General features: G+C 38.5%; 1 protein-coding gene across 1 annotated transcript; it reads left to right on the forward strand.

Annotated features, from left to right (window-relative positions):
- The first annotated feature begins 1,089 nt into the window (after positions 1–1,089).
- Positions 1,090–15,802, forward strand: LOC145782285 (phytanoyl-CoA dioxygenase domain-containing protein 1 homolog). The gene is made up of 8 exons (XM_082594072.1): positions 1,090–1,199; positions 1,305–1,465; positions 3,317–3,395; positions 5,153–5,290; positions 8,642–8,800; positions 12,346–12,480; positions 14,328–14,440; positions 15,476–15,802. The coding sequence occupies exons 1-8, from the start codon at positions 1,173–1,175 to the stop codon at positions 15,639–15,641; spliced, it is 978 nt and encodes a 325-aa protein (XP_082450198.1). The 5' UTR covers positions 1,090–1,172; the 3' UTR covers positions 15,642–15,802.
- The last annotated feature ends 429 nt before the right edge of the window (positions 15,803–16,231 follow it).

The raw sequence follows: 16,231 nt of genomic DNA on the forward strand, positions 1-16,231 counted from the left end.
ACATTTGATTCCATTGGGGGACGCAATATATCAAAATTTCAGATAAAAAAATTTTAGGGGTCAGCTTTGAAGGCAACGAAGAGGGTCCACCATGACAAAAAGGTTGAGAACCACTGGTCTATTGTGTCACCCAAACCTGCTTGTACAATGTACAGACCACTAATGGGACTATTACGGTTTCCACTTGCCAAGTAGTCACAGCAAGAACAACATCGATGTGATCTATCAGCTCATCCAAGTAAAATAGGGGCTCGGCAGCTCAGCAAAAAAGCCAGTCCACGAACATAGGATAGGCTATTGCCTGCTCATGCCTAAATCCATCAGGAAGCCACAGATCTGCTATTGTTATATGTTAAACTGGTAAATACTAGAAAAAGAGTAGACTACTCTAAAGTAAAAATAGAGACATTATAAGAGTCCTTTATAAAATTAGACTACATATGAAAACAAGAAATGCCAGTTATGAATTTTGACTTAATTGCTTGGATGGTAACAAAAATAAAGCAAGATCAAGCAGTGCCGGCTCGGGAAGTGCGATTGAGCAACGCGCTTCGAGGACAGCTCTCCATTGGTGAAATAGCCTACAGGGACAACGAGTGAAACCTTCACTCGCCTATGAATTTCGGAGAGGAGCGAGATGGTGCTCACATGGCCCTGCACATATGCTGAACGTGAATTGTCCAGGTTAAATAACATTAAATTCAGTAAAATTGTCGAACATCTCTAAATAAAAAAACAATGAGATTTTTTTGTTTTTTACCTTTAAGTGCCTTTTTAATTTCTATGGTTGCGTTTTTTGGGTAGCCCATTTAAAAACAAAACAAAAATTAGAAATTGCCTAGGCTACTGTTTTGAATCAGAAAATTCATGTTTGGGTTAGCTTATTTTCTTAAACTTTATCAAATATAACCCATAAGCATATTGTCGTAATGTAGATGTACGAATTTTTGTGCCCAATGAAAGTTGCATCGGTGCTGACTTTATCCAAATATTTGAGGAGTTCACATAGCTCCTACTTTAAACAAATATTGACCTACTATAGACTACAATAAATCAAGTGCATGATCTAGATCGGCATTTAGCGCAGCAGCAAAGGCAGCAGAAAGGGTGTAGTGCTAAAATACCTACATAGACTATAGCGCAAAGTGGACAATAACTTTCTGACAAGAAAAATGGTGAAAGAAAAGCATAAAGAACAAGTAAGCAGCCTTTTATTTACAAAAATAACATCTGGGTAGCTGCTAAATATGGGCCAGTGCCCTAGCCTACTTAGATAATTTTATGCATGAATCAACTGATTGCAGGACTTGCAACACAACCAAATTCCTTGGACAGATCAAACTACAAAGAAAACAGATTGGAGTACAGTTCATATGAATTCTGGCTCACTGATCAAGAATCCAACAAAACCTTCAGAGTGGGCAGAGTTTAAATTTTCAAAACAACAAATTGATCACTTTCGCAGGTAAGCTAAATTAGGTGTTTTGTTACAGACCGTTCTATGGCCTAGGTCACATGTCTGTATTGGCCTTCGCGTAGCATCAGGCAAACAACTTATTGTTGTTCATTGCTTTGCAACACCGCCCCATTTTTACGTCACAGCAATAGTAGTTTATCAATTTTGGGAATCTTTATCCTTGGACTGAGAAAGTCCGTTAAGAGCTTAATCCTGGAAGTTTCACGTAGCCTACGTTGTAAGTAGGTTACTTGTGGCATCCAGGCCGAATAGCGACTGTCAAAACAGCGACTGTCATAATGGCGACTTCATAATAGCGACGTAATGAAGTGAGCGACATTCCAAACAGCGATTGTATAAATGCCGACTGCATTAAAACAGCGACTGTTATGATAGCGACTTAACACTTTAAGTGCCATAAAAATGCCCCATCTGGCACCTATGTGGCATATTTTTGAATTTTATTTATTGTAGGCGCCAAATTTGAACACAATTAGTTTTCAATTTAGCTATAGCGAGAAGTTTTTGGATTTCTATCATGCCAGTCAGCAGGTTTTGACTTGGAGGCCAAATTGGGTGGTTCTGTATGGCACCAGCTTGACAATGATTGCCTAGTCTAGTTGATCTGTGATAAAGTTTGTAAAGTATTTTTAGGGTAGTTTTAGTTTACAAGTTTACAGTTAGAATTAGTAGGCTAAGGTATTGGAAGTACAGATGCTCAGCTTCTTGGTCAAAAACGTCATGAGTCAGAATCGACCAAATATAGGGTGAAGTGTGTGAATACCATCCAGGCAAAAGCTGTTTTATGCCTTTGCTGCTGTAACTTTCATTTGCTATTTTGTCATCTTAAACCTTAACTTGTAGGGTTAGAAAATAGCAAAGCAAAGGTAAAGTAGTGAAGGCACTATATGTACCTAGCAAAAGCAAAATCGAGGCCAGTATGATCTGCGGCAGTTCCTTCGAGCCCTTGCTCACAATTTAGAAATAAACGTGGCTTGATTTTTATTGCAAGACTTTTGGTTGTTTTAAAGTCCCTTTTGGTTTCAATCTTTTTCTATACCCTGAATTTTATTGCAAGGCTTGACGACTTTCTGTTGTTTGGCTTGACTAGCCTATTTCTTTTTAAATCATGTGACTTCTATGGATAGTCCAAATAAAATGTTGTTTTAAAGTCCCTTTTGGTTTCAATCTTTCACTACGCAGTGTTTGCCTATTTGTGCGTGCATACGTGTGTAGAGAGGTGTGGGGGATGGAAGGTATGTGTGGAGGGGGTGAAAGAGTGCGTGTGCGCGTAAGCCTTGGATTTAATAAAAGAAGTGAGGTCGCTGTTGTGGCAGTCGCTGTTTTTGATGAATCGCTGTCGTGTAGTCGCTCTATTGACAGTCGCTGTTTTAAATGAATCGCTGTCGTGTGGTCGCTCTGTTGACAGTCGCTGTTCTGACAGTCGCTATTTGGAACCCGAGCCGTTACTTGTATGTCAACAGGCTTTGAACTACGAAAAAGCCCGGTTACAAAGTTTGATTGTGTGAAGTTTTCTATTATTGAAGTGTTCTTTTCTTTGAATTGTTCCATCCACTGGTAGCCTCTGAATGAAGAGCAGTTCTTGAAATGCGTTGCACAAGCGCACACCCCAAGAGTCGAACAGGCGCTGCTTGATCTTGAAGTTTTTCGTTTGTAACGTTAGATTCTTGACCAGCTGAGCTATCGGGACGAACAAGTTTCCCAGCCTTTTCCCAGTTTACAGAAGTTTTTTTCCCAGCCTAAGAGTAAAGGTTCACAAAATCAACACACAAGAACAGACTATAACTTCATATTTGAATTAGTTTTTTGATAGATTGAAGTATAGTGTGTTTGTGCTAGAGATGGATACATAGCACCAATCAAGATTCTCACCGATAAAGAATGCGACTTACTACTGCAAGACTACGAAACCTTTCTGGTAAGTATATTACGTAACATGTTAGCAGAGTGCCCTCGTTATTGTAGGAGCCTACACAAAACTTTGTTGATGTAAGCTACAGATTGTGGAGGTTGCAGACCTATTGATTGTTCAATGTTCATCCTTTGTATTTTTGCAATGTAGCCTGCATACTTTTAGAGGTCTTAGCATAAAGTGAGCAGGGGCGCCGGAAGCGGGGGGGCAGGGGGGGCAATGGTGCCCTTTTAAAGTCATGTAAGCTACTGCACATTTTGCAATATAACAATTTCTGCTATTCGCTTTTAGCCTAATTATAATCTTTCATTTTTGCCTCAAAATAATATTTACGGCACAAAATTTTGCAACACAGTACAGGCCTTAAAACTCGTTTTTTTTTCGACAGCCATCGTGGCCTAACGGGAGCTCCTTCTCGGCGGCCAAATCTGCGTGCTTGGAGGCCAAAATACAAATAACGATAGCACAAGTAAACAGAATTAAACTTGCAACAATGCTAAAATGATCACTTAGCGTTGTTGAAGTCTGGGCCTGGGCGACGTCCTACAATAGAATCGCTGCACCACGCAATAACTGCTTTATCGGGATTGTAATCCAGTACTATTCAAACGACACTCGCACGAGTGTCTCCAATGTGGCTGATTTTATAAAAGTTCGCTACTCCCCTAGAATTCTTTTTAGCAACGAAAAACAACGTTCGACATGTGTTGACGATGACGGCAAGGTAATAAAATAAGTATTTCAATGATTAAAACATTACTTGTAGGCTTTAACTGCCCTTTATCAGAACTGACGATGCACTAGCAAGTGCGAAATATTTTTTCTGTTAAATCTACTGACATCTGATCCTGTTGCCTTAGCAATTGAGGTTTTAGCTATTTCAATGATGTACATTACTAAAAGACATTACTAAAAGAAGCATAATTTTTGCAAAATATGATCAAAAAATGTTTTCCCATTGATGTCAACTAACTTTGTTCTCCTTTTTAACAACGATTCAATGTCCGACAACATCGAATCGACATAAAAACGACAATATTGCCAGCCGATGTAAATTAGCAATTCGGATTAAGACTTTGTTAAAATAAACGTCGGGAATTACAAACAAGACTTACAGCGCTGGCGATCGCAGATGGATATTCCATCAATAACAAATATTCCCCGCACAATGCAACAGTGGCGATTATGACGCGCTGATCTAACTTTGCGTCACTCTTTGATACTGCATGTTTTCGACAGTTAATCCACGATCATTGCATTGCGAAATTAAATAATTGGCTAGGAGAGACCGGCGGCCAAACTTGACCGATTGAGGAGGTAGCACCTGCGGTTCATTCAAGCACTACTTAGCGGCCATGGCCGCAGGCTGCTTTAAGGCTTGACAGTAGGTTACATCATTATAAAATAGCATGATGCCCTTCTTTGTATACCGGACACTTGTAGGCTATCATTACTCAATACATAGTGAGCTGATAGATTAGCATTATCGCTATGTCTTATCTTAAAACTTGAAAAAAAATTGGCCTTTTAGTAAACAAAAGTGCCCTTTTTTCGTAATCTTGCCCCCCCAGTCAAAAATCGTTCCGGCGCCCCTGAAAGTGAGGTCCTAAACTACGTTCATTTAAAACTTTATAAGTTATTCGTAGATCATGCACTACTTAGAATGAAGCTGCTTAGAGGTAGGCCTACTCTACGGTAGGCTATGACAAATAGCCTAGGCTGTTCTCACCCATTCACATCGATTTAATTTCTTTTTTTTATAGCAAGGAGATCAACATCCGTTTTTCTACGAATTTCACAGAAATCAAACCGGTGATGTGAACAACCGTTTGGTGCATGCCTTGGGACAGTGGAGAATCTCACAGCTCTTTCATGACCTTATTTTCCACCCCGCTATTTGTGTACGTTATTGTAGCCCTGTTGAAACTTGCATTGTCAGTGAATTGGCTAAAGATATTTGTCGGAGGAGTCAAACATGGCTATCACGGGCTCAATGATTGGCCTACACACTTGATAGGTTACAAATTTTGCTTTTTGAAACATAAAACATTAGCAAACAAAGTCTACAGTTAGGCTACCGGTACCGTATCGTGTTTAGCTTGGCATGAGGGGTAGCTTGATATCTGTGTTCATTGTGCTCCTGCTGGAGTTCAGTTTTAAAATTCAGTTTTTAAGCAAGGAATAGGCCTACCATAGCTAACATCACCTATAACTAGGCTTACCATACGTCCCGTTTTATGCGGGACAGTCCCGCTTTTTAACGTCTTGTCCCAGCGTCCCGACCGGTCAGCCAAACGTCCCGCTTGGGCGTTCAGCCAGCGAGCATAATACACGAACATTACCAATTAGCATGTTCTCGTTACTGTTGTTGCTGTGTAGCGTACCGGTAAAGCATACTTTGCAAAGAATACTTGAAATGTTTGAGGGATTGAAAAGTTAGTTCAACTCCCAAGAAGGTTTTCCTACTCTCATTAAAAAATGCTTTGAAGAACCAATACAAGAGCTCCATTTGAAATTTGTTCATGGGCAGTTGAAATACTTCAACGAGACTATTCTGAATTCGTATCTGGATCTTTATGATGGTTCTTATAAAGATGTGCTTCCGCATCTTTGGATCGACCTAAACAAAAAAATATCCTGGGTGTGAGTGTGTGAGTCTGCGGAAAAGATCAACATGATGTTTGGGAAGCAGGTGATCAACAGCGACTCTCTTTTCGACGAACAAGTAGGCTACCAGAGAAACGGCACATGTCTGAACGTTGTGTCGTTGTAAGGAAGAGAGCTGGCAAAATGCGTCTTTGAAACAAAAGTGGGTCGAGATGTTCAAAGAATTTGAAAAAAAATACATACGCGTTTCAAACTTTCAAAAGCTGATAGAGTTCATACTGTATTTTGTTTACCCGGAACATCCGCACCCGTTGAAAGAACTTTTTCTATCATGAAGAGCATGTGGTCTGAGAGCAGAAGCAGGATGCTGGAGCAGAACGTGAAAGCCGTTATCACATGTAAAATCAATACTGATTGGTCCTGCTCTGACTTTTACGAGAATGTAAAATTAAACAATGTCTTTTTGAAGAAAGTGTTATCTACAAAAAAGTATGATTGCGCGAATAAGTAAATTCGCATACGCAGTGTTTGGTAAATTCAGTGCAATTGGGAGATATTTATCGACTTGAAAACCGCAGGCTATTTTATTATTCTTTCTTTCTTTTACTTTACAGAAAAAGTCTAAATTCGAATTATTTTGTATCGTTAACGTCAATTTCTTTATATTTTTCGAACTGAAACCGGTATTTAGACAGAGAATATGCGCATGAACTCTTGATGACAATACGGTCAATGAAAACAGCCGGGATGGCTTTAAATGTAGGCCTATGTAATAATATCGGAAAATAGCTAAGTGGTCTTGGTCTTTGGAGGCGTCCCGTTTTGAAGTCACAAAAATATGGCAAGCCTACCTATAACAAAAAGTGTAGAAAACATGGTCTCGTTTTGGTTATAATTTGCGTAAAATATGACAATTGTATCAAAACGGCAGTGGCGTAGCTAGGGAGTGTGCCGCCCGGGGCGGATTCAGATTTTGCCGCCCCTTCAAGAAAAAGCATGTGAAAATGAAATGCGTTTTTTTTATCAGATTATGATCAAAAATCGTAGTCTGAAAGTGCCGCCCACAGACGTGCCACCCGGGGCGGTCCGCCTCCCCGCCCCCCTAGCTACGCCACTGCAAAACGGTACCGGTAGTCAGTGAGTCCATTCAAGTAGTCTATGCTTGTTTCAAGTACAACTTAAAATTATGCCATTGTTTGCCAGGAACCGCTTAGCCTACTTTTTGCTTCATGTAGGTCGCAGATTTCGTTGCAGAGATCATTTTATGAAACATACCTCACGGTGTGGTTTTTTTAGTGTAGGCAGGGAAGGAGGAACCATTTCAAAAGTAGGTGGGCCCAAAGGCGTAGCAGTCAAATTTAATCAAACTTCTGGGGGGCTTCGCCCCCAGACCTACCATAACATTGCTGCATTTCTAATATTTCAAATCGCTTATACATTGTGGTTTCATGATTACCTTTTGTGCCAACCAGCAAAAAGTTTCCGTTTTTGGGCCCGATTTGGCCAAACAAATTACAAAATTGTTAAATTGCTCTATAGGGCTGTACAAAATATGGCGATGTACACACAAATAAAAAGGCAATATACACAGTTATAATACCAACCTGGGAGAAATAATCTGCAGCATTATACAATATACAGTAGGCCTACGTGCATGCACTGCAGCAAAAACATTTTTTTGCAATTTTGAGCCCCTATAGATTTAACATCGTGTCGTTTATTACAAAACTGAAAGTAATCCCAGGCACATTTCTGAGTGTATAAACGCCATTTGAAACTAATCACGTTGATTACAACCCAAACAAACGGCTATTTAACCTTTACTGGCCTAGTAACAATCAAAATACGACGTGAAACAAGCCTTAGGATACAAGATGTAGAATATATAGCTTGTGCTTTGCCTTAATATATTTGTTGACTCCAACAATATCAGACTTGCTAACTAAGCTACTAAGTACAAATAAAATACATACATTGTTTTGCTTAACAAACTAGACGAATAAGCAAAACAAAGCTATCGATGAACAAAGGCAATTCTTTATTATGGTAGGCATACTAAGTTATGCTGAGCAACACCCATCAAGGTACGAAAGCCATTTATATAATTACTGAATATAAAGTTGTGTTCTTCAATAAAGTAGCTGCTTAAAATTTTATCCTTGTTACACGGAAGAATGTAATCTTGGTTCGAAATTCAATTCCTGGTAGTTTCAAAAATTCGAAAAAACTAAGTGCGTTTTGGGAATCAGGGGCCCTGAAATACTCAAAAATGACTCTCACCTTGTGTGAAAATTTTTTTTGTTTGCCTGTGTAATCAAACTAGTGTGTATCATATGAGTGAAGAGCTTTTTTTTGGAACTCCTTCTCTAATTTGCCGTTTTCACTACCTTTTCAAAGAAATTTGGCTTTCAAAAGTGGGTGGGCCAGGCCCACCCAGAAAATAAAGTAGGTGGGCCCAGGCCCACGAGGCCCACGTGGTTCCTCCATCCCTGAGTGTAGGCCTACCTGCTGTAGCCTAATAATTTTTGTCTTGTAAGTTGTTTTGCTTCTTTGAAATCCGGGATGGTGACGACTTTTGTGTCTTTTCAAAGTAGCCTATCAAAATTATTTCATCTTGCAGTCTAAAAAGTTGCATTGTGTTGCAGGTTCCTTCATCTCAGCTTTTAGGTTACAATGGAAAAGAAGACAAAGTACGCTTTTTTCATGATCAGCTTTTTGCAAAGCCTGCCAATCATGGCGGTTGTGTTGCTTGGCATCAGGATTACAGTTATTGGACACGGACGTTTCCTATGCAACATTTAACGGTAAGTAGGCCTACTCAATAGCTTAACGTTTAGGCCTATGTAGGCTAGAGCTAAGTTATATGGTAAGCCGTTGGAAAGACTAATCAAGACCGTAGAACGTATTTGGTGCATTGTCTCACTGAGCTTGAAACCAAACTTTTTGAAACTTCTACAATAAACGTAGGGATCACTCGCGGAACGAGAAATTATATCCTACGTTTGCAGTTCATCTTTTCTGCTCTGTGTTCTATAGGCTAGACCAGTGCTCCGCAACCGGTGTGCCGCGGCACACCGGTGTGCCGCGAGGCGATGCTAGGTGTGCCGCGGGATAACTATCATCAGAACATACTTTTTGAAAAGAAAGGAGTTTTGTGTTTTAAAAATTCGCGCTTTACCACTGCAAGACAACTCAAACTCCAGCTAGACTTCCCACTGTGTATTTATGATGTTTTTATGACTCACAATTAAAGTTTTCGCAATGGGAAGGCTGCCTTAGTTCTGAAAAAGGCTGGTTAACGTGGTTAGTGTGTTTTTAGAAGTCAGGCTAGGTCATTTCGAATTGTCAGTCAGCAGTGTTCAATAAAAATTTTCGTATTTGTTTCCTTGTATTTACAATTAAAGTTTTCGCAATGGGAAGGCAGCCCTAGTTTTAAAAAAAGGCTATAGTTAACGTGGTTAGTCTGTTTTTAGAAGTCAGGATAGGTCATTTCGAATTGTCAGTCAGCAGTGTTTAATAAAAATTTTCGTATTTGTTTCCTTGTATTTTTCTAGCTTCGCTTTATTGTGAGCAAATAAGCTAATTCATTTGCAGTCCTTAAGAAAATCCTTGAAAACTAAAATTAACTAAAAATCTAATGGATAAGTTCTTGAAAAGATCAATAGAACCAGATAGCATGCCTAGTACAAGCCATGTTGCAAAAAGACCGAAGGTTTTAAAGAGGAAATACAAAGCAGATTACCTTCGGTTTGGATTTACTTGGTGTGGTAACGAAGAAGCTCCGAAACCACAATGTGTAATTTGTGGAGAGCAACTTGCAAATCAAGCAATGGTTCCAAGTAAACTTATCCGCCACTTACAAACAAAACATGTCAATTATGCCAACAAGGATAAGAAATTCTTTCAGCGGATTTTAAGTCAAAATAGAAAGCAAAAACACTTTATGAAATCGTCTTTCACAATTTCGGAAAAAGCATTAGAAGCTAGTTATCACGTAGCAAAACTGATTGCACAACAGAAAAAACCGCATAGTATTGGGGAAAAACTCTTAAAACCAGCATGCCTAGAAATTGTTCGATTGATGCTTGGACCAAAGGAAGTTGAAGAGGTACGGAAAGTGTCATTGTCTGCAGAAACTATTAAAAGACGAATTGATGATATGTCTGGTGATATACTTGAAACTCTAATTAATAAACTAAAAACGTCTGGGAAGTTTTCTCTTCAGATTGATGAAACAACAGATATTAACAAAAAAGCACAGCTGTTAAGTGTAGTACGTTTTGTCAAAGGCGACTCCATAACAAACGAGTATTTATTTTGCAAAGAACTTCCAGAACGAACGACTGGCCAGGAAATTTTTAGAGTGACCAACGAGTTTTTCATAGCCCATGGTATCCATTGGAATAACTGCATCAATGTTTGCACAGATGGTGCATCAGCAATGGTGGGCGAAGGAAGAGGTTTTGCTGCATGGGTAAAACGTCAAAATCCAGCCATTCAACTTACGCATTGCTGCTTACACAGGGAAGCCTTGATGATCAAACATTTGCCAACGGAGCTGACAGAAACAATGAACGACTGTATCCAAATTGTTAACTTTATTAAAGCAAGAGCTTTGAATTCAAGAATTTTTTCATTGCTATGCGAAGAAATGGGATCAGAACATCAATCACTGCTATTTTACACTTCTGTGCGTTGGCTTTCCCGGGGAAAAGTTCTCGCAAGACTTTTCGAACTACGGCATGAAATAAGTCAATTCTTATTAAATCAGAACAACCATGATTTGTATAAACATCTTAAAGATGATCATTGGATTGCCAAACTTGCATACATGGCCGACATATTTGAACACTTGAATGAACTCAATATCAAAATGCAAGGCAAAGGTGAAAACATACTGACATGTTCTGACAAGATAAGAGGATTTAAAGAGAAAATAGTACTCTGGAAAAACGAGTTAAAAAGGGGATCACTGAAAATGTTTCCCAGAAGCAACCTAAATAGTATTGATAAAGAATTGGTGTTTGATTTGGCCAAAGAGCACTTATCTTTGTTGCATGAGAAATATGACCATTACTTTTTCACAATTAACACGGAACAATACGATTGGATCCGAAATCCTTTTGCGGCTAATGCTGAAATATCAACGCAAGACTTGACTTTGCCTGTTAGAGAAAACTTTCTTGAACTACGAAATGATAGAACTTTGAGATTAAAATTCAGCGATGTTCCACTTGATGAGTTTTGGATTTCAATTGAAGAAGAATACAAGCAAATTTCGCAGGCTGCTATTAAAATTCTGCTCCAGTTTTGCACCACTTATTTGTGTGAACAAAGTTTTTCTACTTTGGTATTGATCAAAAACGATAAAAGATCCTGCTTAAAAGAAATTGATGGTGAACTTCGAGTTGCTCTTTCAAATATTGAGCCAAACATACAGCGACTGTGCTCATTGAAACAAGCGCAAATATCTCATTAATAAATTAAGCTATAGTTTTTTTTTACATTTTGAGTATGTGTCGGCCAAATTGTGCCGCAGAACTCAGGGATATCTAGAGAAGGGGATACGAAGGCTCGCAGGGATTGCCTTATTCTCATGACACTACCAGGGCGGTAGTTTGTAGTGCTTTAAACATGTGGTAGTTTTAAAATCGTAGAAAGTTTTGTAGTGCAGCTGGTACAATGAGCTACAGAAGACAGTTAGCAAATGTTATGGTGAGCACATTTAAAAAATACTTGTTTACAAAGACAGTTGAAAAGTTACCAGTAAGCTGTTTTTTAACAAAGCCTTTGCAGTAGGCTAGATGTAAAGCAAGTATACCGGTAGTTGAATTAACAAGCAGCCATGAGCATGCTGTGAATATCCAGGCCTGATGCTAATTAGCAGCGCAATGCAAGTTATCATAACAAGATTTATTAAACTACTATCGGTGCCAATTGTCATTTTTCGGTAAACACTGATTTTTTACGATAAACAAAAGCCCTTCTATTGTCAGACGTAATAAAAGCCTTCGTATCCCCTTCTTTAGATATCCCTGGCAGAACTTTAAAGAGTTTTTAAGTGTGCCGTGAGTAAATAAAGGTTGCGGAGCACTGGGCTAGACTACCGTAATTACAATTAATCTACAGCAATTTGTTTAACACGATTTTGCTTTACCTTTTCCGCAAAGCCTACTTGTAATCTATTCATTGGGAATGATAAATAGCCTAATTGGTTTTAGAAGCCTCTCCAGATCTATCGTTTGCAATTTTATTGGGCCTGCGGAAGTTAGATTGCAAACGCTTGACACATTATTTTTCAATCACCACGAGTCCACGATACGGTTAAACTTGAAAGTTTTGCTTTTAGGTTCATGTTGCGCTGGATGAGCAAACAATAGAAAATGGATGTATTCACTACATACCAGGATCCCATCGGTGGACAAGAGATGGGCAGCCCCTTCCAGTAACTGACTACAACTTTAAGGACATGGAATCAATTAAGGCAAGTGTTTTACTCGTAGGGCTACCATACGTCCTCTTTCAAGAGGATTTGTCTTCTTTTTTCAATAAAAATGAATTGTCCTCCGAGGACACTAAAAAATGCTCAAATGTCCTCTTTTTTGACAGTTTAGGTTTTCATGCTTATATTTTCAACGGGATTATATTGCTTGATGACGTTTCAGCGACGGCGTGTGGTCTATTTGTTTTCTAAACATTTTAAACGACATTTTAAAGGCCATGCTCACACTTTCACAAAAAAATATTCTTTTGCCTACATACGTTTTATATTGATACAACGCTTGTAGACGTTGCTGGTTACCAACTGAGTGTAGCAAAAAACCGAAACGAATGTCCAAAAGTGCAATGTGTAGGCCTATAACACCAAAGCTACAGCAAAACGAAATCGTGGCATGGACAGGCCTACAGCTTTGCAAGGAAATGAACGGCTTATTAGTTCACGCCGTTTTTAGCATCTTAACGGTAATGGCCAGCCTGCTGTTTTAGTCATATTTCTTGCAAATAATTTAACAATTTCGTTAAGGCTGACCATTCCTTGTGTTCCTTGAACACCTGCTCTCCTGGGCGACATCGAAACGGGCTTTTGCCTGAAGATGGGTTTCTTTTATGTCGGGTTTTCTTTCTCCATGCTCATCCACATCAATATTGGAACTGGCAAATTCAGTCCACAACACTTTTCATTAGGCTGCCATTCATTACTACATGTGTGCTTCTCTCTGTTTTTGTTTTAGTTTTTGTTATTTGTTTTTTGGGTTTTGTGGCCGCTCGTGCTAACTAGGCTACTAATATATAGCCTACTTCATGATTTTCCATTCAGGCACGTTTTAAACCTTTCAAGGTTTTGCCACCTTTTCCCATTCATTAACGTGCTATGGTAGGTCGATAGACTATATCGATTTTTGTAGTAAGTAGCCTATCTTTTTCGTCCCGGACGCGTTAATGACGAAAAATAAAATGATTGATTGAAAAAAGTTAAGGCTTGACCTGGAGATCGTGGCTGATTTGTCACATTTTGCAGATTTTTGCGATCATTGCTGTCTGACTGAAATTGTCTAAAAATTGGGTCTTTTTTCACTTTTTGCCTACCGTACTTTTAAAAATATAAAATCATTTGTTGTCTTAAGTAAGCACCAAAAATGAGAAAAAATAAGTTAAACGTTCAGTCAATCTGTTTTCTTGTTTTTTTTTTTTTTTTCGGTAACTTTTGCTGCATAGGCCTAGCCTATAGGTATAGCCTACTGTAATGATCTAAAAACATGTAAAAGATTCTTCAAGCGTAAAATTCGACTTGCTGGTGAAACGTGTCCTCTTTTTAGGCGATGGAAATATGGTAGGCCTATTTACTCGCGGCCACGCCCTGGCTAAAAACACACCTACAAATCTATAAAATAGTGGTAGTCTACCAAACTGGGGAGGAATTCCTCCCCAGAAAAGAACTTCATGATTTCAGAAGAGGACTTTTAACAGTATGAAAATTTTTCGTTTAAAATTGACATTAACTTTATCAATTAATTAGCCTACACCACTTTTTATTTGCAATTGGAAAAGTTTTTGAACTTGTTTTGTCATATCTTGATTTAGGCCTGTAGGTAGCGGTATAGTTTTGACGTAAACAAGACTGCAATCTATATTCAATAAGTGCCTTCGCTTATGTGATGTAGATTGCTCACAATGAGAGCTAAATTTACGTGCTAATGTCGTAACGTAAAGCTACAGACGTTCTTTATTACTCTTACCTGCGCGGCTAAAATTTAATAATTGCAATTGGCCTAATAAACCAAAATAAATAGCCTAGCCTGTATATTGATGAGAGTTAAATGTTTATGGTAGACCATTTTGACTGATGAAGAACTAGCAGCTTTTATACCAACACCATGCACATTGAAAAGAGGAGAAGCAAGTTTTCATCATCCACTTACGGTGCACGGATCTTATCCCAACCGGTTAGTCGTTGTAGACTGTTTCTTCAAACCAACTAATTAAGCTAGCCTACTGTCTATTGCTTAACTTACAACGTTGTTGTAGGCCTAGGCTACTGAGGCTGTAGAAAATTTATATCGCTGAAGAAAAAGTCCACGAAGTGTGTATAGCACAAGGAAGTCATTGGAAGTGCTTTGTTGGCCCAATATAAAGTTGTTTTCCTCTGTCAGTTGCAATCTATTTTTATTAACACAGATTTGTGGTAGATTCTTTTTCCTGGGTTTCAAAAACTGCAAAAGTTTCACGATTATTAAAAAGTAGCCTAAAATCTAGAAAGCTATAAGTATACTCAGGCCCACAACCAGCAAATATTTTCGGGGGGGCATTTAATTTTTATCGAAGAACAAACATTAAAATGATGCATTGTGACATTTTTATGTTAATGTCCACGCCCATTGATAGAGTGTGTGGCACTACCATGTTACGGTTCAGTGGTCATAACTTATGTCAATCACGTTTTTGTTTAGTACAGTATGGCTGTACGTGTACGACGTACACTTCATACTCCATAAAACGCTTAAAATTTTTTCAAAAAATTTCGGCAAATGGCAAATGCCTCCCCCCTGGTTGCGGGCTTGAGTATACTTCATTTTCTTGTCTTAAGTATTATCATATTTATGATCCCTTGAGGAGTGTGATAATCGTGATGTTGGGTAGGCTAAAACTAATGCAAAATAAACTAAAAATTACGAACGTTTTCGGCCATAGGCCTACTCATGTTAGCTTTTTTCAAGTAGCCTAACCAACTGATTCAGTCAGTTGGTTACTTGAAAAGGGCTAATATGAGTATGCTAACAAGGGCTAACACGGCCGAAAATGTTCGTAATTTTTAGTTTATTTTCATGTTATTATGTTAAATGCTGTCTGGTTATTATGTTTTATTTGTCTATGGTTAAAAACAATCACCTCTCTTCTCTCTACCAAAATTGAGTTATGTTTTGGTCTTCATACTTTTATTCAAGACCTTCTATCAGCAAAATGTTATTTTCAACACGCAGATCGGCACAGCCCCGAAGAGCTACCGTGGTGAATTACTTTGCTGATGGTGTTAAATCAAATTCGGATGAACCACTTCTCAAAGGAACTTACCTGATTCCAAAAAATGAGCACATATCTGGACAATTTTATCCTTTAACCTATGACCCGAACTGGGCAAAGCAATAAAATAACGTATTTCCTGAAAAAAAGCTGCAAAAAATCACCATTTAGTAGAAGTTAGGGTTGGACATATCAATTGAAAATCGCCCTTTGATAGCACTATTCACTGCTTTTTGATATTGAATATTTGAGTTGAGACTTTTAAATAAAAACGTCAAATGCTTGTATCTGGGCCTAGGCTACTGTTATTTTTTCATCCTTAATCCTGTTCTAAAGTTTGCACAAGGTTAGTAGGCTAAGCTTTGACAAGTTTGTCAATTGGTCCCAACAAACTTAGATAAAATTTTACGATTTGTTTAAGGAATTATTACGCTACAAACAAAATGCAAGTGACAGAAATGAAAATGTTGCTATGGTCTCTAGTGTTGACAAAACAGGACAGAGTAAGAAATGAAAGCCTCAGGGAACAAATGCAGTTCGGAGATCTGGAAGACAAGCCCTAAATGGTTGGGTCTCGTCGTTAGGAGACACGAAGATTATGTCAAAAGAAGAATAAGACATTTGGAAGTTGGTAAAAGAAAGCGAAGAAGGCCGAAAAAAAGATGGAGAGACTGTGTGACAGAAGATATGAAACTACTGTAGCAGTGGCGTAGCCA

Source organism: Aplidium turbinatum, chromosome 13, assembly GCF_918807975.1.
Source record: "Aplidium turbinatum chromosome 13, kaAplTurb1.1, whole genome shotgun sequence".
Classification (NCBI taxonomy): Eukaryota; Metazoa; Chordata; class Ascidiacea; order Aplousobranchia; family Polyclinidae; genus Aplidium; species Aplidium turbinatum.

Coding starts and splice junctions, on each gene's coding strand:
- LOC145782285 (XM_082594072.1), top strand. CDS start 1,173: ATGGTGAAAGAAAAGCATAAAGAACAA. Junction 1,200..1,304: donor AAGAAAAGCATAAAGAACAA/GTAAGCAGCCTT, acceptor AACTGATTGCAG/GACTTGCAACACAACCAAAT. Junction 8,801..12,345: donor TTCCTATGCAACATTTAACG/GTAAGTAGGCCT, acceptor TTTTGCTTTTAG/GTTCATGTTGCGCTGGATGA.